At 36.9% G+C, this 24,973-nt stretch overlaps 1 protein-coding gene across 1 annotated transcript in view; it reads right to left on the reverse strand.

Moving 5' to 3' along the window:
* hcn4 (hyperpolarization activated cyclic nucleotide-gated potassium channel 4) overlaps positions 1-23,364 on the reverse strand; it is a 64,886-nt gene extending 41,522 nt beyond the window's left edge. The window contains exons 1-2 of the mRNA XM_055036936.1: positions 22,546-23,364; positions 2,413-2,836 (exon numbers count right to left, since the gene is read on the reverse strand). Coding sequence (XP_054892911.1) covers positions 2,413-2,836; positions 22,546-23,219 — 1,098 coding nt within the window. The 5' untranslated portion in view covers positions 23,220-23,364. The remainder of the gene's footprint in view (positions 1-2,412; positions 2,837-22,545) is intronic.
* Positions 23,365-24,973: the final 1,609 nt, after the last annotated feature.

Below are 24,973 nucleotides of genomic sequence, written 5' to 3' on the forward strand. Positions count from 1 at the left end.
CTCCTAGAAATGTTAATTTGCTTGTGTCTGTGACCGAGTGCTACGTGTGTGAGTTAGCTAACTGTCCCCAAGGGATTATGGAACAGATTTATGACGCGTCAGAGCAGCACGCTGCAGGTCCTACTTGCACAATTTGTCTCTGAGTGAGGATGTGAAGCCAAAAATGATTAGCCTAAACAGCACTGGAACACTTTTTACGAAAACGCAATGATTACAGGTACATTTCAATAAATTAGAATATCAACTTTGCTTAAATAAGTTATATTGCAAAGCGAATAATATATAGATCCTTTACACACACATACCCCACAAGTGTGGAGTACTATTAGTGTCTGTCACGTATATCCCTCATTTAAAAAGCAGAAGGGCTTTTGGTTGCTATATGACAAATTGTGAAAGTTTAAGGAGTTTTAAAAAGCATGTTTCATACTTTTTCATTTTGTTTCAAATTTGTCACTTTTTCACATAATGTGAAAATGTTATGTTAAGAGTATGAATACTCTTGAATGGTACTGCACACAATGTTTATTGTAAATGATGTCCAAATCAAACCATCTTATCTGGATCCTGGATGTTGCCGATGAGTGTATGTCTGCAGCATTAACAGGAAAAGTGAAAAAGTCAGACAGGTTGTGTGATGTTGGCGATAATGTATTCAGCAGTGACAGATGACATTTCTGTAAGGTTGCATGTGGAGTGTTGTGGTGCTGAAACAAGGCCAACCTGTCACTATGACTGCCTAACCAGCATTCATCAGAACCCTTATACACACATACATATATGCCCCTTCACCTTCTTGTGTGGTTGCAGGTGAACATGGCAACACAGTCAATGTCCTATAATGTCCTTGTATTTTTATGGTGTGAACATGAATTTTTCACTTTTGTCTTCTCACGTCCTTTTAGCCTTGTTTCAAAAACAAAACATTTCTCCTGAGAGGTAATCAATTATTTCCAAATGAAAGCGCAGGCTATATGCTTTAGAAATGATTTTGTATTGATGTATTCTTTCCTTGTTCCCTCCTTTTACTAATTCCCTCTGTTCCTTTCACTTGCTTTGGTACCTTGATGACTAATTTTGCTAAGATACAAGTTTATTATGAGCCATCACACTTGACTCATTCGCACAATTTCGGTCCTCCTGGACGGCATGTCACGCCTTAAGTGTATGAGTGTAATGTTTTTGAGTCAACACACAACAGAAATGAAAAAACCAGTTTACACCATCAAAAAGTTTTATCAATATTAATAAAAGTTCCTTCAATGTCAAATAAAATCATGTAATTCAGTGCATTGTTGTTGACTTCAAGCTGGGATTTTGACACTTAGCTTTGCACCCTTTACCCAGGAGATTAAACAACAATCCATCCGAAGAGAGCAATGGGAACTTTTCTAATTATTTCTGCAATTATAATCATGCTTGTACTGCAGCACTGCCTCTCTGGGATCTGCTCTCTGGATGGCCACATGGAGGTAAAATGCTAATCAACATCCCACCTTCATCAACTTATTGGTAACTCATTTATAGCAAAAGAGTCTCTTCACTCCTTTCAAGGGGGGACGCAATCAGAATCAGATTCTACCCATATTTCCCTCTTGGGTGGAAGATTTAGAAGGTACACAGCAGTAGCACCCCAAGATATGAATACTATGTAGATGGTAATTAAATTTAGGAAGTAAAACATAATTTTGACTACTTTTGTCAAATCACAGTTGTAATAATGTTTCTTACTGTAATTAACCTGAACTTTTATAGTCAGAAAACCCCAAAGAAAGCAGGGAAATAATTCATTAATAAAAAAAAAAGCATATAGCTGCAGTAGCTAACATTTGTAAAAAGATACTTTTTACACATTTGTTAAAATTGTCATTATTCCCTGACAGTATATTATTAGACTCATAATCTGTGAAAAATCAAGCATCTCTGGCTACTACTTGTGGTCCTACTGCCATCTGCAGAAATATATTGCTCGGTCAGAAACAACCAATCAGAGTCAGCACTGTCAATCATGTGTGTGCTGCTCACACCTTCAACCTCCTTCTGTTACGCAACAGCTAGTTCCCCATAACGGAATAAGTGTGAATGCTCAGGCTGGTTAGTATGGCCATCAATGATGATGGATAAACATGTCGTAAGGTAAGTTGTTTCTCCGCTATTAGTAGAGCTGCAGCACAAACATGAGCATGACTCACAGAGGTAAGACCTTTCTCCAGGCTCTGAATGGTTGTTTCTGACCAGGAGCAGTGTATTTCTGCAGATGGCAGTAGGACCACAGGGAAGAGGTAGAGGAGCTCGATATTTTCACAAATTATATGTCATAACATACTATGATCTTATAGTAAGATTTAACAAAAACATATTTTATAAAAATGCCCTACTGTAGTTTTAACATGTAGAGGTGAACGTTCTTACCTCTTCCCACTGGTGGATGTAACGAATAAGTCGAGACAGTCGCAGGAGTCGTAGCAAGCTGAGGATCTTCGTAAAGCGTACAATCCGCAAAGCACGCGCTGTCTTATAGAAATCCGAGTCAATGCGCGTCTCCACTATTAGAAAAATGTAGTCCACAGGGATGGAGGATATGAAATCTACCACAAACCAGCTCCGCAAGTACTTGATTTTGATCTGCTGGGGATCCAGGATGATCTCTGTGTTGTCTTCTTTGACTATGCCAGTCCTAAAATTGAGGACCAGGTCCATGAGGAAGAATGTATCTGAGACTACGTTGAAAACGATCCAGGGTGGGGTGTGCTCGTCTTTGAAAAAAGTGATGCCCACGGGGATGATGATGAGGTTGCCAACCATTAGCAGCAACATGGTCAAGTCCCAGTAAAACCTTGATTTAGAAAGACAAAAAGGAATATATGAAGATTACTGAAACCACTTACAGAACCTAATGCATGTAGAACAATTTGTAATGCACACATTGAAGGGTAGATTATATCCTTAAACAAAACCCAGTGCAAAAACATTGCTTTCAGATGTAACATAAGTAGTGTAACATCTCAGTATAGACACAGCTGCTTTGTGAATGGATCAGATGTTTGTTAGAGAACAAGAATGAACAACCAACAGAACCATGAAGACTATGTAACAAAGCAGTCAAGTCACACATATGCACCTCAAACTTTTCATTTGAAAAGATATGAGAAAGCTTTGTTGTGCAAGTTGAACCAAACTTCCTGTACTTATGTCATTCATATTGAAAGTTCTTGTTGCAGATATTGTTTAAATACCATACCTATCATTAAAAACTGTTAACATTTGTATATGAAAATACAGTCATGCACACATAAACACTGATTAACATTTGGCAGATAAACTGTTGACTGCTTAATTATTTTTCTCTTACTTATTTTTCTTATGTGCACTGGTCCAGTGCACAAAAGAAAGTAAGATATAAGATATAGAAAAACAATCTATATCTTACTCGGAGTGTCATCTAAACCCCTGTTTGCAACCCGTAATTCAGTGTTGGTGGACATGGAATCTATTTGGGTTTGGATCATAAAACAAAACTCATTGTTAATTTATGGTTAACTGTTAATTACAATAGGAAAAATGCTATTGTCTAAGCGTCAGAAAATATATTTTCTTCTCTACTGGCTTGTTAATTGAATCAAGATTTATGATAAATTATGTGTACCAAACAGAATGCAATATACGCAGTTCTGCATTGTACACTGGCTCACTGATCTAATTTTCAACTAGAAAATAAACAGTATTGTTTAAAATTAATATGAGGAACAAACCATAATTTAAAATAAAAACCATAATCTAAAATAATCTCTAATTTATATGATAAATAAGAGATGAGCAACAAACATATCTCTACTAAAATATAGCAAGGATGAAGATTTCAATTGCATTTTTTCCACCTCCTTGTTGTGCAGCTGATGTGTATTGATTTTTTAGTTCATTCATGGTGTGCTGAAGTAAATAACTCAGGGGTTTCCATTGAATTGCTGCTGCACAGAATCACACTGTCACTGAGCAGTGTAGCTGAGGGATGAGGACCCTAATTTAAGCTCATGCAGGGGTTGGGGAACAGGAGCAAATAAGCTTTTATTCTCATCTTGTAAACAGAGCAAAAGATGCTTGTTGTAGCATGTTATGCATCGAAGAACATAAAAATGAGAAAAGACGGGCCAGAACAGGAAGAATATAGTCTGGAATAAACATACAACAAAAATAAATCATAATAAAAAAATTTGGTCAGAACTGAAAAGGCCAAAACTGATGATGAATCTTGATTAATGTAAGCCAAATTATTGGCAATAAAAACTGAAACTACATGTGAAACTAGATTAAAGAAATTACACAATTTATAAGTCTAAAACATGGACTAAAGTGTTCAGTTTTCAGGCAGAGTAAAATAAATGGCAAAAAATATCCAAAGTTTGAACATCCATTCACAAAGCATTTTTTAATAAATCATAAAATATTAGAAAGAGTATGAAAAAAACTACAAACCACCAAGACATAGCAATCCACCTAAAGTGACAGGCTGGGCAAGAACAGAATTAATCAGAGAACCATCCAGAACCCCCTCTGTAATTTGCCACAATCCATGATAGGGTACAACTTTTTGGCTTCTTTGCAAAATGCTAACTGCGCACACAAAACACAATATCCCCACAGTCTAATATGACGATGGCTGCATCATGCCACCTGCATCATTCCACTGTGGGGAAAGTCCTCCCCACAATACTCCAGCAGTACCTAGTTATGGAAGCTAACTAGAATTGATGGGAAGATGGATGACACTAAACACTTGATATTGGAGTAGAGGTTCACCTTCTAACAAGACGATGATCCTGAACTTACAGGAATAGTTTAGACCAAAACATATTCAAATGCTAAAAAGGCTTGGTCAAAATCCAGAGCTAAAAACAACCAAGAATCTCTAATGAATGAAAATCTGATCATACTGAACTTTAGATGTTTTCCAGAGTAGAACGGGAAAAGATTTCACTCTCTAAATATGAAAATCTCAATAAAATACACTGAAGTTTGTTGTTACAACACAATAAAATGTAAAAAAATAGCTTCTCCTTTTTAATTTCTTTGTAGATAAAATATATGCCACTTTTAGTTGAAGTATTGAAACTTTTCTGTCCATAGCTTTATACAAGACAGGAGTTTTTAAGTGCTGAGATGACGGTTTACAGAAAAACTCTAGACGAAAACAGTGCATATCAACATACATTAAGAACTGAAAAACATGTCAGTCTCATTTGTATACCACACACACACACACACACGCACACATGCATGTATGTACGGAGGACGCTGACAGTAATTGGAATTCTTCAAAGTAAAACGATATCTACTGTTCCAACGTCTTGTCATGTGCAGTAATATTTAGACAGACCTTGGCACCACTGTGCTTGCTCACATTAAGTCTGTAAACCCAAGAGGACAAGTAAAATTTCAAAGGATGAAATGACATTTTATGCACATTGTTGTGCTTCTTGCTTCTGAATAAATTACAGTTCTCCTTAGTATGTTGACAGAGTCCATTCTGCACCTTCACTTCATGCCAGAATCATGCAGAACCTGCAAAACCTTAACCTTCCTGTACTCCCTAAAATGGAATGTCATTGACAATATCTAAAACTCATGAGTTGAAATGAGATATGATTTTGAGCTATTGATAACAATATGTGATCAATAATCGCTTTAAATAAATAAGTATAAAGGCCTTTATTCTACAATACATCTTTATTGATTTTACCACAAACTCAACCAGTTGATGTTAATATTTTTCCCATTTCTTTTAATTTCTTTAGACAGTAGGACAGTAGTAAGACTGTTTGTGTCGTGTCTGTTACTCTGTCGTCATTTATTATTCCAACTGGAAACCTGAAAGATTTAAGTGTAGTTCTAAGAATTTTTATATATTATATTCTGATTTACTGAGATGCACCTGCATGTTGTCACCCACTGACACTTTACATTTGAAATGCTAAAGGATTATACTGTTGCATTTTAAAACTGTATTACAGTATATTACACTACAATTTGTCAGTCAATGCTTTTTGTCTAACGTTAATTATAACATAGAAATCAAGCAGTGAATGAGTATAATTAGGACAATAAATGTGAGTTCTGTGTGAAAGACAGAGGGAATCAGCATCTCACCCAAGAACACTTCAACGTGTCCAGACTATCTAAACCCCCAATCATCTAGCTGGAAAACTATATGTTGCCTAACATTTATGCATTTGAGTTCATCAAAAAATAGTCGAACATTTCTGTATATGAAATGTTTGACTACATTACATAGGTTTGGTTATAAGTTATATAACCAAACACAGAAAGTGTGAGTGAACCCAAAAACTACATTTCATAATCATATAACTTAAAAATTAGCATTTATATTTATTTAATCTGCATCATCCTATGAATACTACATGTGTTTGTTACCTCTAGATTCAGGTGGACGGGCATTCAGAGTTAGCTCCTCTCCCTTTGGTCGACGTTGATTAACTTTACAAGTTTGTGGTTACAGAAGATAGATAGGAAGCCTGGTTCCTAAAGTTTGCAATCCAAACACCATCACAAAGGTGCATAATGAAGCTGGTGAGAAAGGTCACCGATAGACTAGATGAGCGAGAACGAGAAATAAGTTTTGTGGACATGAGACAACCATATTTCCTCCAATATAGAAGGTTTTCCTGAATCCGTCTGTTTGGGTTGTCTGTTGCTTCCTCTTCATTCCATTGAGGTTCTACTCTAGATTTTCCATGTTAAAAGAGACTGTCACCACTTCCTACAGTCATCACATGTTTGTTCAGGAAAAGCAATCAATCCAAAATCAATATCTCAATGCAATCAAAAGGGCTTTCTTAGGTAGTGAACCTTTTACCATCTCCTTTTATAAACTGAATTTGACTGCACTCAATTACAACTTGTTCTGAATTGGCACGATGAATTTAACTGAATTGAACCAAATTCAATTAAATAAAAACTAGGTTGTTAGGACAATACCTCATGGATATATATATTGTAAAGTACTGTGGACCAAATAAACTCATTCATGCTGCCTGTATTGCCAGGTGAAGAGAAGAACATGTCTTTGGATTGCACATGAAGGAGCTTTGAAAAAAGTGACAACCACAGGGATGCAATCCGCCTTCAAATGCAGCCCTCTGTGGATGCAGCCCCTGAACTGGGACACAGCTTACGTGTGTTTATAGTGTGCCTGCTGACTCACATGCACATGTTTGTCCGCATATAAGAGTGACTACATGTTTGTGCAGAAGTATAGAGAGGATCCTCCCGATTTCTCCTTTTCACTCTGGTTACCTTTTAATGGAGGTCAGTCCAGTCAAACATAGCCAGGATCCATTTACTGTGTTTTATTATGCAGTGGGACCCTGATACTGAGGAGTGTGCTTCTATAAATACAGTTTGGCAAAAAAAAAACATATCTTTGAGCTCACCTCAAAACCCAGCGAAGGAGTGTGACTGGATATGACTTGTCATAAAATCCAACTAAAATGTCACACAGAATGTACAAATATTAAACAAAATTAAATCTAATGAGTTAATGACTTAAACAAAGAGGCTACTCATTCCATATGTGCTCAACATAAAGTTAGACCATTTGAAAATTCAAACATCCTATAAAAGATTATATCAAGTCTTCTATAGTATTTTTAGAACGTATTATAAAATAACCTCCCCGCCCCAAAAAAAAAAAAAAATGCTGAGCATGCACAGCAAAACAACTCCAACAAATCGTGCCACGAAGATCAGAGTCTGGTAGTGGTGACATTTCATCGTCTGAAAAGATGGAGCCACGGTCCACTCTACTCTCTTGTGGAGTGACCAGGGACAGGAGGAACATGTTGACACTCTTAGAGTGCCTCTTACTACACGATAAGCCTCTCTTCTTCTCCTCACCCGGCTAGTCTTCTACCTACAAGATACTGTAAGAGTTCCCTCAAACAGCCCAACCTCGACACGTGCTTATTTCTTAGAGTAGCTTAAATTTAAACTGAGAAGTTTCAGAGAAATTGAATAAATATGTGTTAAATGTACTGGGAGTATTACATCTGGCCTTCGCTCAAGAACTAATGGGCATGTGTAAAAGAAGATTGTTTTAAATTCTGCTATTGGTCTATCAATTTAATGTCTTACCCTACTTAGCCTTGTAATGTCATAAGGAGGCTGTTGGTTATCTCCAGATATCATTGGACAAGAAGTTGGGTACATCCTGGACAGATTTCTAGTCCATCACAGGGCAACACAGACACACAGAATAAACAATCGTACACACACACAAACCCATACACGCACATATTCACACCTAGGAACAACTTTGGATTGCTGTGTGTATGAGTGGTGCGATATAAATAGCCTACACCCACTTTTCCTTACTTGGGGGGGTGGAAAGGCCTGGATGACAGGCAGGGTACACCCTGAAAAGGTTGGTTAGAAATAATTCATAATAAATTCAAAATTTCAAACCAAGTCATGTTTTTAAAATTGTTGCACCTGATTATATAATGTTTCCACACTGAAATAGTGAGTCAAGCCCAATCTTAGCAATAACATATTTTTCTTGATCAAATTATTCACGTTCTTAGATTTGATCCCCAGTATAGAGATAAATTGGACGTAAATTTTAAAAGAAAACAGCTAAAAATTGCAAACTTGAATAATAGCGGACAAAACCACTTTAAGCCCATTGCCGAGCAACAATGAATTAATAAAGATGAATAAATAAAAAATAAGCACAAAAGGTTCTTGCGCAAAAGGAATAACTTAATTTTACATAAGATACACTTAGTCACAGCGAGAGGTAATCTTTGTCACACTTAACCTGAAAACAACTTTATTAAAAAAATCTTTGTCTATGCTGTCATAAAAGTGCAACATTAGGTTTGAATGAGTGAGTTGGAAAACTCACACAGCAAGACTTGAGAGTCTGGTTAAAAAAAAATAATAAAATTAAAAAAATCAGGTTAAAAGGGTTAATCCTATTTCGGTTTGTCACCAGTTCCAATAAACTGTCATAACAGCTCTGCCCTTGCCCTGCACCGCCAACAGGCACAGTGCATGCACATCAGTGACATTGGGATAGTGCAGTCATAGGTAGCTATATATAGGCGATGCATGGTTTTATCAAACCTATGCTAAGAAGATTTCATCAGAGGTCAAGGAAAATCTCCCCAACCTTAGCATAAGAGAAAACAGGGGGATTTACTAACTGCTCACAGACAGGAGAGGAGAAATAAAATCTGCTGAAAGGAGCCAAACCCACCAAACACCGCTTAAAGAGATCCATTTACAAGATTATAAGTTGACTGCTGGGGGGACATTAAAGTAAAAGACTTGTTGTTTGTGTAATATGTAAATTTAATGTTACCTGCAATATGATTAAAGTGCAACATGTTCTTTACGGTGTTATAATTCATCACAGCTTGATCCTTCTTGTTTATATATTTTTAAATCTGCATGACTGCAAGAGTTTTCTTAGAAACAAAGCTGAGACATAAACATATCTGCCATTATTAATTAATTACTCTTTCAAAAGATATACAGGACCAATTCAATACACTGTTACATTATTGCCAAGTTAGTTTATTCAAGTAATGTCATTTATGATATAGATTACAGACATGGTGATATGCTTCAGGCATTTATTACCACTTTTTTTTGATGATTTCAGCTTACAGCTATGGTTAATTCAAAATTCAGTAAATGTTAACATTTGAATATCACAAAAGCTACAATAAAAAGAATTTCCAAAACTGTCCTCCAATACAGTCATGGTAATGACTGCAGGTTTGACAGTAGAGTCACAAACACCAGACAACAGTAAATTAACCATCTGAATATTCAAATTAAAATTTCAAGAATAAACTAATTCACTTATTAGTCAATAAAGTACAAGTCTAAGTCTAAGTCTAAGTCTAGTAAGTAACAAGTGAATTAGTAACGACCAGGTGTTTCAAATTAACACATAGTTGTTAATTTGAAAATGAATTAACAAGCAGGTGTGCACAACAGGAACCTAAAAATGATCATAATTCATTGTGATAATGATAATATTCACAATAAAAACATATATAAAAATTAATCAGTCTTTTTACAAAACATCTCAGTGCATACAATGAGACCCCCAAGAACATAAATGGGCTAAAAACAATAAATGACCCATTGTCATATAGGCTACTTTAAAACACCAGTTTAAAGTTGTGCAACTGTTAGGCCAAACAGCACCCTTTAATTTAATTTAATTTAAACATGCATACTAATATACTGTTATTTGTTAATCCTTCTTTGGAATCAATGATAGGAAAAATGTACAATCTAAACCATTCTTTCACTTTTTGAGTTTGAATGTCATCCTTTAGAGTTTTGTATTACTGTATTAGAACACAATTGTATCAGATTTTTATAATTATTTCTCCCCGTTACAAAAAATAAAAGGTAACTTTTTCCAGATTTGATTTTATCCTACTGAGGATAACCAGTGGGTCTGGAACCAGTTCCAGCGGTCGTGGAACAAGAGGCCATGTTTATGCAGGGATTCTGGCCAATCCATTAGAGACAAACAATGCTGCCAGAACAAACAATTCAGAATGTCAGTTCAGAAACCCCTTCTCACCTAACTCTGTGGGAAGAATCATGCGAATCTGCAGGAATTCAAAGCAATCACAGGGAGCCATCCAAACTCTGTCCAAAGCATGGCTGGGAATTGTTTAGCTACAGGGGGCAGCACTAACAAGCACCCCACTCTGCTGTCTGATTTCAAATCAGCAGAACTATAATTAAAAATTAAGCAATATAACAAACTCCATTCATATTCAGAAATAAAACAGACAGAAAATTACAAGTTTCCAATATGGCCATCCACTTCAAAGATGCACTCAAATGGTGCAAATTTCCACCTGTGCAGAAATGTGCCACAGGACGATGTTTGGACACCCCATAAGAAATCTTTTTAAAGATTCAGATAAACTGCTATAGCACAGCATTTACAAGTCACCAGTCATTTTGCAAGGTGAATGGATGCAATCAGGATACCCACTAAGAACAATGTCTTTGAAATAGCTAAGTCATGATTCCTTGTATGTGTCTTTGCAGAAGAAAATTAGACTGCAAAGCAGTCAGCAAATAAAATATAGAATTTCGCTTAGCAGCAGTTATCCACCAGGTGGCCTATTGTCTTGCCACTAACTGCATTTGTGTCTTATTAGTATACAATGTTATCTCCCTCAAGGGCTTTATATTCATTTAAGGGTCAAATGGCAGCAACCTTCTTGCCAAGAAAGCACCAGCCAATAATCTTCCCCTCAACCAGCTGTTGCTCAGGAATTACAAGTAAACGAAACAATGAGAGATGGATTTGTGGACTTTCTTATTATAAATTACATGCTAAAATTATGCACAAAGCCTGAATCTGGTCACTGTGTACATAATCACCACCTGGCTTTGTTGCCAACTGCACCTGTGCCACTTTCACTGTTGATGCTGGACATTTTCAATGACACAGCAAATATTGAGATGCAGCAGAAGGGATGTGACATAAAAAGTTTTTAATAAATAATGTTCAGATAAGTAAGAATGCATATGACTTTATTACTAACATGCAAGGACGACCAAGATTTAGGAAAGGTACATAAAGTAGACCTTCAAACCTACAAAGAGTAGGAATCACTAGATTTCCTGTCATATTGGAGGAACAATACTTTTGATAAATCCACCTGTGCATTTTGTTTATTACATCGACTTAGTAAAAATTCACATGCTGAAGAAATTTAAACTAACTTGATCATAATTCAGCAAACAACCCTAAACCATGATTTCTCCACTACCCTTATTTGAGATAAAGTTCTCGCAGAAATAAAACAAGAAAGAAAGCCAGCTAAAGAAAGGCTTCAATGAGGTTTTGGTCACTAGAGTTGGGCTAAGAAAAAATGAAAGCACAGAACATTCCCTGGTGTGTTCATTTATCTGGAGTAGTGAGCATTGACCTTAGGCCTGTAAGCTTACTTTTTGATTCACCAGACAACTCGCATCCTGGTTCAGAGGGTTAGCTTTGATGTTCAGTGGTTCTACATTTTCTAAGTTCATACAAGATAGATAGATACATAATATTCTAAGCTTTTGCAGTATAATAAGGGTCATCAAACACATTTTTTTTACTTATTTCCTGATATCCTTCCACAAATGTGTTATGGGGAGAGAATTTCATAAATCTAGGATTAATGTCCTAAGCCAAAAATTTCAATAGTGACTTGTCTCTCATGCCTATAAATACATTGATGTTTGTGGTTGCAGTGCGAGAAAATGTGTGATATTGCAATAGGTATGAATACTTTTTGTGAGGTACTATATGTGTTGTTTTATTTTAGGTTTCTCAAGAGTAGCAGAACATTTTTAGCATTTCAAAGATTTAAAGGATAAAGAAAAGTTAAAGGTTTCATTCACCTTAACAAAGATTTTATTTGTGTTACTTACGTAAAGAGTTGAAAAACTTAGATTACATTTTAAAAGCAAATTTATTTTAATGTCTTGGCTCTGTAATTTCTCCATTGTCCATACTGAACACCACCAAGATTTAAATGATTACACATCAGCTTCCTGGCAGTCCCCCATTTTGATTTGAAACCTGCATGGAGAAAAAGAGGACATGGTATTGACTATGAAGATAGAGCTGATAAATGAGGAGTGCCACCTTGCCGTAGAGGAGACAGAACGATCTGTCTCTCGCCACTGCTTGTCTCATAATGCAGATATTTGTCTGTCTACTAGGCACCCAGCATGTGGCACGACCAGGCCAAACACATTGATCCGAGTGAGCTTTTCCTGTGAATCGCAACAGCTTCCCACCCACACACATGCTCACACAAACACACTTTTTCATTTTTCTGCACCGACGTCTTAGGTCTTTCTCGAGTGGCGACCCCACAGTTCCACAACACTTCACCCTCACTGCATGTTAGTAAAGTGCAAATGTGAAGAGCTCCCCTGCTGTCAATGTCTAGTTGCACACTTGTGTACTTTGAAAATCATACTTGTTAAAAAAAAAATTGGACTAACAAATTTTTAAATGCTGGATTTAAATTGGTCACTAAGATTTTTACAGTGCTTTTGGGTTTATGGCATATTAAGCACCCATTTAAAACCTTGGATTGCAAATAAACTTGTCTTTTCTCTTCCAAAAAATGACAAAGAACACCAGATTTGACCTTTCACCTATTTTACCTGGTTTGCAAATGTTCTTGCTGCACTTTTATGTTTGGTGACAATAACATCTTAGAGCACACAAATTGTGCCATTGACTGTCCAAAATATGAATGTTTTTACTAAACACACTAGATATGGTTGTGTTAAAATTATTTTTGATTGCATTGTGTACAGTTCTGTGGTGCTGACTTTTCTGATTTGAATTTCTGAATCAATTGAAATAAATAAATAAAAAGATACATCAAGATTTCTCTTTTAGATCTCAACAGGTAAAATGGCAAAATGGTTTTCAGCAAGCAACAACAAAACTGTAAAATTAAGAACCAGCTGAACTGATTTCATGTCCACAGAGCTTGAAACTTGTATAGAGACCAACTAGATGAAGACACACTATTAGCTGTATAGTTTTGTATTGCTGCTCAATAAATAAAGATGAGGGAATGAATTGTAAGTTGAAAGTTCTCTGAATATCGGGTTGTCATTCGTGGTTTTTAACAGTTCCACCAACAAACAAAAGAACCTTCTTGAAGCAGAGATGCAGTGCAAGAGAAGCCAAAATGTTTCAAAAGAGCATCAGTCAACTCAAAAACTCTAATATCTGTAAGACTGATTTACTTTCACCACTCATTCAGGGACAAATGTGTCTACAGATCAAGAGCATTATTATATTTCAACTAAAAATAAAAGAACTGTTCTGCATTTAACCCATAAATATATTTCAAGATAAATGACAAATGTAACAAGCATTCTAGCACAAAGACACTAGAGTTATTAACCCACATACAGTACTTCTGGCTCCAACTTTAACCACATAATCTGCTAGTGGTGTTGACTTTGTAACATGGAGTGGGTTAGATTAAATTTAAAAGCTTCCTAATATTACCACTCTCTTGTTGTGTCTGAACCCTGGAGCAGCAAATTGGTGCCAGATTCACATCTCGGCAGACAGGAAAAAGAACAATCCAATTTCAGAAGGACAGAGGGTATGAGAATCCACCTGAGACACAGGCAGGTCTGCGAAAGGTCAACTCGTATGTCTTGGATACAGCAAAATGTCTGGCTGCAAGAATAACTAGTGGAAGACTTTAGAATATATGCACCGGTGGATTTTAGATTACAATATGTTCAAGCACAAAATATGTGTTTTATAAATAAAATTTTAAAAAGTTAAATCTGATTATACTTTTTTTTTTATCCAACTAAAGTACAAATTATAGTTGTAGATTAACAATTGCTTAAACTTACACACAATTGATTTGACTATATATATTTTTTTTAATAAACCAGGAAAATCTTATTGAAACAAATTTTTAAAAAGACTATACTTTGTACAATTCATATAACAATTGCTAAAATGCAATTTCAGTAATAGTATTTTAGTGAATCAGCTAAACTTATCTCAATAGACCATGGTGGAACCCTTCAAAATGCTATTGCAGTTTGATGCAAATTCAACTGAAAATATCATGCCTTTTGCTATAAAGTGAACTGTCTAAGGAAGTCCAGTCAATTACATCAAACAAGAAAATTTTTCCAAGTCAATTCCTGCAGTACCCTTTTCCAATAAACCAGATTTCTGCAGCTCCACAATTTTCTTCCTTATATCTTGGCTGATATCTTTTGACTTTTCCATTGTGCCAACAAGGAAGCAGTGTGTTCAATATGTGGCCTCACATACTGTCACATATAGCCTCACAGAGACAGACAACCATGCACACACACACACTCACACCTGGGGAGAGACCAATTAACCTGACAGTAATGTTTTTGGAGTACTCGGGGGAGAACCCAGGCATGCACAGGGAGAACATACAAACTCCATGCAGAAAGACCCCGGGCCGGGAATCGAACCCAGGACCTACAAGGCAACAGTACTACCAACTGCACCACTGTGCAGCCCCTCATTACGTATGTAAACTTCTGAATTTGAAGAAATGACCTAAAACAAGAGAATTTTGCTCAAATTTAATGTCAGATAGGGAGGAAAAAAGATTCTTCTGATTTAACAACACAATGAAGGCAAGAATATCCTCATGGCCATCACTGATTAAAGTGCCAGGTTATTGAATGTCCGCTTTGGTAAACAGTAATTCTTGTGCAGTATTAGACTTAGATAAAAAATAGAATTTGTCAAATTAAGTCCACAATTATCCACATTTGATGGATTGAAAAATATTTTTTTCCAGTAAAATTCTCTGCTCTTTGCCTGTCTGATTTGTGATACAACTGACTGTCTACCTCTGGTCACTGGGACAATCGCAGATTATGAGGGGGATAAACAATTAATAATGACACAAAATGATATTCAAAAATTCCAGATTTGGTTTTGGCAGATTAGTGTGGCATGTCTACCTGGACAGATTATAAATCGATGTTTTAAGGCGAAGCATTGTGATGAAGGAAAGACACGCAACATTACATTTGTCAGGTGACCAGAATCAATCAATCAAATGTAAAATGGGTGGCATGTGGCACTTAACAGAAAATGTTTTAGGAAGAACTTTCTACTTTCAAATTCATATCAGGTCTAATCAATCAAATTATTCACACCTTCAGATTACCATCAATTTGTCAAGGTCAAAAGTAGTTTCTGTTCAATATAAGAAACACTAGGAAATGCCGCATTGCCTGGGGCAAGTAAAGCACCTGAAATGAAAAAAGAAAAGGGATTCTAATCTTATGTGCTAATGTTACTCTGTCACGTAAGTGTGCCTGGTAGCGTTCATCCTTCCACCCTTTAACAGGCAACCTTCCACCCTTCGGCCATGTACATCCTCCCTGGGCTCCCTCCATTAAATAAATTGTGCTGTAATAATCTCTTGGCTCCTAATATTGGTAGATGAGCACAGCAGCCTATTTTGATTACCCCACTTTCAGGCCTAGCCAGAACCATCTGTAATCCCCATGTTTTGCCCTCGCTACATTAAAGAAGGAATTATTTTATGGAGACGGAAAAGGAAAGGGTGCCATTCATCCTACGTAGCTCCAAACTGCCTTTTTTTTTTCTTTCCTTCCCATGAAGATTAACATTGCATGACAAGAACATAAGGTGCATGTTTTCACTTTGCTCTCTAAACTTTTAGAAGACCTCATGCTGACCTTTGCTTACTTCACCCTCAATCCTGCCACTACCAGAAAAAGGAAATGGAAACATTTGACGGAGCAACAGACCATGTTGCTCTGTCAATGAAAAGCCTTTTCCTCCCGTGAACCAAACAAATCAATACCAAGATACACTCTCAATCAACTCTACTCAACCTGGGTGAACAAGAGGATGTTGATCCCATTTGTTCATAAGAATAGTACACATACACACACAAGTATACACACACAATGGATATTTTAGTACCGTCTTAAGTGAATGAACCTATTTGATAGGGGTGCAAAAAGACATTCTTAAAGGAGATAGTAGCAATGTCCTCCAATGAACTTCCAGTCACAACTGAGAGGCATTGCCTTTGCATGACAAAAGACAAAATCTCTCTCCCAGGTCTGCAAGAAGAAAAATTACATCATTCTGTTTTGCAGACTTGATTTGGGAGTTTTTGCGGCTAATTCTCATCATATCCTCAAAGTAGAATTTTCTTGTATCATTCCAACAGATATTTTGTGATTGATAACAAATTTCAGGTGCACATGGTTACCACACTGTCAAATGCTGCACTGCTAGGTACATATGAGGACTTCCCAGGAGTTATAAAATGCCCTGGCCAAAAGGAGCACTGTCATTCTTGCCACCTCAAGTAAAATAATACATTTCTCTTTTAGTGGAGTATGTGCAGCCCTTTAGATCTAAGTCCAAAGATATTTTGAGTATCCGTGAGATGTTTAAAAATGAAGTCAGACAAAGCACAAAAGCTGTAAAAAGCTTCTAGAAAGTAAAATGTATTTTCTAAAGATACATGGCAGCTGTTCCTTTGGGCTGCTACTTTTAAGTAGGCTGTGAGACTTTAGCAGCTAACAGGAAGCTAAGCGTATTACAGTGAAGTTTCTTTGTTCCATTCGTTTGAAGACTCCAAACCTGACGCCGAACATGCAGAATTAAGTCTTTTTGAAATTCACATATTTAAGGTACAGTGTACTCAACAGAGAACACATTTTTACATGTGCAAAATGTGTAATATAAGATGATCAAGACAATTTCAAATGTCAACTCTGCTATAATGTCTTTGTTTAAAAATAATAATGAAACTGAGTGCAATTGCAAATCTGTGTAACAAATGAAAAGCTGAATCAAAAGAGGGTTCTAAAAGGTCTCCTTGTCATGACTATGAATGACTAAAGGATCTAAAAACTGCTTTTTTTTAAATAGAGGTTAAACCTCTCAGGCTCAAATTACTTGCAAAGACTAGCTAAGTAGCATTTAGCTGTTGTAAATCTGCAACATCTGCCTGGAAAGGGTTAAGGCTGTCATTTATACTCAAATGATGTTGAAGAAAAAAAATCTAAAATATGATCCTGAAGAAAAAAAAATACGTCTCGTGATACAGCAGGATTATATTTTAAGGTTTATAAAAAGAAAAGTTGGTGTTTTCTGTGGTTCTCCACTTTGAGATGATTTTTGAGAAATATTTTAGTTTACAATAAATAATGTTACTATTAAAGCAGTTTATTTATTTATTTGTTTATTTTATTCAAAGAACAGGAAAAAGTATTTGGTTGTTATTCATTATAAAATTGTATTTCTTGGAGAAATAGTAAGTGAATGGATGGATTGCTTTTACTGCTGTGATAAGACTGAACTGGTTGACAGACAGTTGAGCCCCTCACCCAATTTTGTGTGAAACAGCATTAAGTTTGATCAAGCCTTAACCGAGGGGAAAAAAAAGTTCTAATGTGCAAAATTTTTGCTCAATCTCTCTGGGGAAATTCAGAGGAGTTTCTAACAGATGTGTCCTCTGGGCTATGTATCACAAGATAATTAAAAGGCTCTTCATGATTAGATGGCTGCATCCTAATATTAGGCCTCATCATTTGTCTAGAAACTCTACACAAAGCGGCTGCTCTATCATAATGCTATCCAAAGACTCTGTGCAAACAGGTAGGAAAATAACAATCACCTTTTATCATGAAGATGAGGAGCCGGTACTGGCTGGAAGAATTAAACACCAAAATGATGACATGAGCTCTGATAGCATTAGTTTTCTCACACTTTTAATGTACTTTTTCATGATAATGCAGATTATTATGATAGTCATGATACACCTGTCTTCTTGTCTATATTGAGTTCCTCCATTTCTACTGCTTATTGTGGATGCACACATTCAAAAACCATTGAAACAGTAGATTGCATAAGTCTAGAACCTGAATTTCGCCTGCGTTTGTGAGAAAAGTTGAGTGCGAAGGTACCAAATACTGAAGTATTTGTCATGTGGACCAGTGGTCCCAAACCCTGGTCCTCAGGGACCGCTATCCTGCATGTTTTTGATGAGTCCAAACTGTAGCACAGTTGATTCATATCATTCCATACCCCCTTTGCATTCCTGCAACGCCTGCAGAAGCTGCTTTATCACCTGTTCATTTAACCCAGGTGTGCAGCAGCAGGGAAACACCTACAATATGCCGGTCATATCAGGCAACCCTGAGAACCAGGATTGGGGACCACTGATGTGGACCATTCAGCCAGTGTTTTTGTTCCTGTCTTAATTTTACTGGCTGCTGTAAAAGCGATTCTCCACTTAACTGACCACATTTGCTCACATTAAGACGTTTGTTAGTGTCCTGAAGCAGGCGGTTCTGCTCTGAAACTGGAATTGAGGCTGTAGACTGGATTATGATGCCATTTTTAATCTGCTTTTTTTTTCCCTCTGAAGATTTGATGCCCCTCTCCTCCTTCTTAGTGTTACACAAAACTTGACAAGAGGAGATTTTGCTTAACTTCACCACACTGATGACTATGTGATTCTTTCTGACAATCTAATTTAAGCTAATGGAGTTTAAACTTTACTTTAGGTAAAACTTTCTCCACTGATTTGCTTGTAGGAACTGTAATTGCAGTTATCCTTTGGCACTTGTCCAAGAAATGATTCTTTTTAAAGTATGAAATATGGCATCAAACAAGATAATTTTAATATGCCATGTTCTTTAATTTATTTAAATAATGAACAAACGAGTACTTTTTGTCATTTTTATAATTTACTGAGCCGGTTCCTACTGTGCATACTGACCAACGCATCTTTAATTGTATATTTGTACAACAGTATGCATTCCAAACACACAGAACAGAAACTTTTTCCTTTTTAAAAAGGTTGTTCTTTGCAGAAGATATTCAAAAAAATCTACACTCATCTGTTTTTTTGAAATGTGGTGTTACACAGGGTCTTCTTTTAGACGTGTTGCTCAAGGACACTTGAAATACAAAAGTCTGTGCCAAATTTCTGACCTTTTAGTATCAGGACAGTGTCCCTGGGCCCCAAATCGCCCTTCCCCATGACATTTAACTCAGTGAGAAAAGGAGCAGATGGGGACAGAGGAGACATAACCAGCTGGGGGAAGAACAGGAAAATGGGCTTTGTTGCTGTACTATGCACAAACTTTGTTATGATTTTTTTTACATATTAATGTTAATCTCAAATATGCCTTAGAAGCTATGGCTTGGTTATCAGGGTCAAACTGAAAAAGCACAATATGGTCAGATAATTGATGTGAAACTGAACTGGAATCCTTCAAGAATATCAAATTTATAACTCAGGTTAAGATACACTGAAATATGGACAATCTGGACATTGTGTCTGTATTATCATCACAGTGTCCTGCAAATGTATCCATGCAACTTAAAACGTTCTTGTTTATGTCATGTAGCAACTACAAACTTTAATGTGTTTTCCTATGATTTTGTGAAACAGACCAGAACTAAATAAGATAAAAGTGAATAGCTTATGGTTTTCAATTAAAAAGGAAATGTAAAAAAATCTGAAAACAATGGTTTGCATTTAGACTGAGCTTCCCTAAGTCGATCCTGTGCAAAATTTTGGCAGCAACTGTAAAAGTGAATCTTTAGGGTTATGGAATTTTTCCCAATTCTTATTTGTAAAGTAGCTCAAGCTCTTCCTGACTTGGCAAGGAGTCTCAACTGGGTTTAGGTTGACATATTAAGTCAATTTCATTTTGACATGGTTCTTCTTTGACGGTCACTGGCCTGCTAAAAGCTGAAACAAGTTTTCTTCCTGGATTGTTTTGCATTGAGCACCTTCTGAAAAATGTATCCATTCACCACGTTAGTAGATTTAGAATTTCTTCTGTAATGTTTTACCTAAATTCCAAAAGGTAGAATTTTGGTTCAGTCATGAACCAAACATTTTTTCAGTTTTTTCAATTGCTTTTTTCTTGCGACTCTTGTGCACTGAAAAAAAATGTTTCCTTGAACCAACTTAAAAAAATCTCTAATTTTCTGATTTGATCTTCAATCAAATCAAAACGATAGCTTGAGGAAAACTAAGGAAATTTGCTGTGACAAATTCTAAAGTATTTTTTTCAAGTTGATTCAAATATTTTTTTTTTTTCAATTATGTTGGACAAATATGTGGTTTGCATATCTACATGTCGTTCTTTGTAGAATCTCCAATGCAAAACCTGGATCTCTGCTGCTCCACCAGAGTAGCAGAGATCTGACTTCTGTGGCTGCAGTTTTGATTGATGCCCCTCTTATTGAGACTGTCCATTAAAACCCATGTCCATGTCTTGGTAGGCTTGTAGTTATGCCCCTCTATTTCCATTTTTGGATAAGACTGTGAACTCCAGGAACCCATGCATTGTCTAAATGATCTTGTTTATGGAGAGTTGTGAGGAAGGGTGGTGGGACTTGCAAGCCACACTTTTCAGCTATTTGAAAACCAGTCTGAAAACAATCTGGTCTTTTCACATTCTTCTCTTCCACTTTTTCAATTGCAATGATTTATGCTTGTCTCCATTAAATGACTCACACTTTTGTACCATAAGTTAAAAAAAGTGTAGAGGGTGTGAATACTTTTTAAGGCACTGTACAGACCAGCCACTTGCTGTTCAAATAAGAGGAAAATCCCCACCTCAGGTCACTAAGCAGCGACTAACATGTTTAAGAAGAAAACACAGAGGTCAGATAAATATAACCACTTTCTACTCTCAGAACAAGGCTATCTTTCCTAACTGACAAACTCTCCAGGCCTATTATCAACTTGCCTTCATTTTAGTGAGATTAGTTTTTTAATAAGGTAGGAAACACACATTTGATATGCATTACAGCTCATTACACCATCATTGCTAATTAATCAGATGATCCTGTCAAATTAGACATTAGTGTCATGAAAAGGGAGAATATAGAATGACATGCAGTGCAATCACAATTTAGATTTAGATCTTGTAACAGCATCTCTATATAATATGTTTCATTTTAATACATTAAACACAGAGGGTGACACAGTCTGTAAAGCAGTAAACTATAGTTATCTGTCTATTTTTAATCAAATAAATAACTGCAAGATTCAACCCGTAGCAGGGTTCATTGTTTACATTACTAGCTTTTACATACACTAAATGTATTTGTTTAACTCAAAATTTGCTTAATATTAAGAAGAAAAAAAAACATTTATCTCTGAAGCAGATCAATTGGAAACATTTTGTATATGCATTGGTTTGATGTAAGTTCAAATTAAAATCCAAAAAGCAAGAATTTATAGCAAGTCCATCTAGAACAACAAAGATAAGGCCAATAACAAACCCAAGGACACTAAACAAAAGAACACAAAACCTGCAGAGCTTTTCCCTGACCTCCTCCGTTCAGGTTTGCTGCTCAATTTGCTACTGCAGAGGAAATTGCTGTTTAATGCTGATAAATACATTCAAATGAAATGTAGAAACATAATGTAAAATAATGAGAAAACACAATGTTGAGACTTAAATGGAGCAAAGGCCTGAAATGTTGACTGTCATCTTGGGTAAATGAATTAAATGCTCAACATATATTTAACACATTTGAAGAAGTGCACATGTCAAACAGATGTAGATGGACTCGAGTGTTTTAGTATTTGTGCATAAAACACCAGCTACAATAAAGAGATGCTTTGTTGATGATCTAATTCGTTAAGAATTGTGTTAAAGTCAGCGTACTAAATATTAGATGGGTTATTTGTAATTATGTATGAGACAACATGGAACATGTTTGTTTTTCAGAATGAACATACAGTGACACCCAGAATTTAAGAATGAACCGCACTTCACCAAGCCTAATGAATCCCACAGTATCCTGAAGCAAAAGGAAAAAAGAAAAAAGAAACATCTGGGCCTGCGCAAGGCATCGACGTTACACTGTGGAGCCTCATTTCTAACCTTAAAAGACCAAAAGAGGTGTCTGAAATGTACCTGAAGTCGCTGTATGGGTGAATTATCCAAAATCCGGCCGATTTGACTCGCTCTTGTTCTCGTTCGACAGCTTTCTCACTTCCAAACATCCTCAGGGAGAACTTGTTGACCCCCGGTTGAAGCATCGCTCCCAGCTGCCTGTGTATGAACCCGGCTTGATATAATCCAGCGTCGTCCGGCAGAATTTGATCAATGCCATCCAACTTTATAAAACCCGCCTGCTGATCTGGAGGGTCGGTTTGGGCGCCACCGCTGGCACCCTGCGCTCCTTCATCCGGCTGTTCGTCGCCGATCGCCCCAGGGGGGCTCTCTTCGCTCGGGGTGACATCCCCCTCGGTGATGAGGCGTCTCGCCTCGGCCGAGTCTGAGTCGTGTACATGCCGACTGGTGATGGACGAGAGGCTGCCTCGAAATCTCCGGCAGTCCCCATTTGAGCTATTCTTCAGTGGTCTCCCCATGTCCGTCTCCATGATCACAGACTCCCCACTTTTGGTCTCACCGATGCCTTTGCAGCTTACCCCAGAGGTCGGCGACGGCAGAGGCTTCATCCTTATACTCTTCCTCCGGGTGTCCTTGTCTGCGTCTTCTCCTTCTCCCATTATGGATGCTTTCTGTCCAATGTGCTGTGGCAAACTGTAGAGCCTTTTACGCATGGATGAATGCAACCTGTCCATTATGACATTGAGACACAGGGGAGGAAATTAAATAAACCCAGGGTGTATTGTAACGAACACATCCAGTATCCCCGCGTCCCGCATCTGTTTGTGAGAGCGATTAGACTGGAGCTAATCTGAGTCCCTGAAATCCCGCTACACATGACAAGAAACGCCGTGACTCCACTGAAACAGACGAGAGACACTCATTCTGATAATTAGACTACCTGACTGCTCGCATATGTCCTCACGCACAGCCTGGGCGGTCCGCTTGTCCACTGCGTTCTCAATGTGCATCTTTGTGGCGCTCCGACATTGTGCGCAAAAGTGGAAAAAACTGCCTGAAAGTCACCTTAGCGTGACATGTGAAAGATGTGCGAGCGGACGTAGGGATGGAGACCTGGGAAAGGTCATGCACGACGAAGGATGCTCTCCTGACCAGAATCCCCCCTCTAAGCTGCCGCTAGAACAACGCAACAAAATCACGCAAAATACAGTAGAGCGTTCCAAGGAGCGCTGACATCACTGATCCATAGTCAGGTTGCGTTTTGGTGAATTGTGAATATTCATGCTGCTGATCTATTGTGTTGCCATAGGAGCGAGAACTGCAAATAAGCTCAACCCACCTTGTTTAAAGGGGAAACGCTCTCCCCATTCTTAAAACGCAACCCCGTTAAGTTGAGCCTACAGGTAGCCAGGCGAGCCCTTTGTTACAGCCTTCCCTGGGCTTCACTATGAGAGCCAAACCGTTGGCTTTTAATCTTTTTCTCTCTTTTTTCGCTCTAATCTGCTGCGTGAAATTTCTTTTGAAGTTAAAATGATCTGCGATGATTTGGATGCAGCCTCTCTACAAATCCATACACTCTAAAAAAAGGTTCAGAGGGTTACTGGGTAAAGCTTAAAATAACATAAAAATGAAAATGTCTTGCATGAAAACAATTCAAACATGTTATGAAGTAAGTAGGATATTTTACAGCGCTAAAGCCTGTCGATATTGTAAATAACATAAACAAATCTTTCATGGTTTTCCGAGAAGGAAATATATTTTACAAAGTCATTTTGACAATAAATAAGCATTTGCTGAGGTAAATTTCGTACGGTTTTGTGTTCAAAAACGGATTTTATTTTATTTTTTTAAAGCTACTCAAAATACAGTCATATTCAATAAATCATAATGTCTTTTTTAATAGTATCTTTTGAAAATAACATCTAACAAGGTGTGAAATACACTTTTTATTGAGCCTACAGTGGTGTTTTTAATGGTCTCATATATTCAAATTGTATGTGTCATGTTTTCAATAACTGTAGAAATTCATCATAATTAACATAAATAAAGGCTTTGAAACATCCATCTGTGCACAATCAATCTATATATGATATTTCACTTGCTGAAAAAGCTTCTGAAATAAAAGAACTTTTCAGTAAAATTCAAATTTATTGAATGGATTTGTAGTTCATTGTTACAAAGTAAGATCATGTTTTCAACAACTTTTGTCCATGTGTAAAAAAACGTAAACATTTCAGAAGTATGGAAGCATTGTCACTCTACCTCTGGTCACTGATCATCCTTGAGATGTTTAGTTAGACTTGTCACCACCTCAAATCTAAAAATATTCAGCAGTGAATATGTGTCTCATTGCTATTGGCCATTCATTTCAGACTAAACTCATATAGAGATTTTTTATTGTAAAATAAACATTTGCACAGCAGCACTAAAGAAACAAACTCAGTAGAAGCCCAATACTAATTAAGAGGTTATTTACGTCCACCACTGA

This window comes from Poeciliopsis prolifica, unplaced genomic scaffold, assembly GCF_027474105.1.
Source record: "Poeciliopsis prolifica strain line A6 unplaced genomic scaffold, Auburn_PproV2 SCAFFOLD011, whole genome shotgun sequence".
NCBI lineage: Eukaryota > Metazoa > Chordata > Actinopteri > Cyprinodontiformes > Poeciliidae > Poeciliopsis > Poeciliopsis prolifica.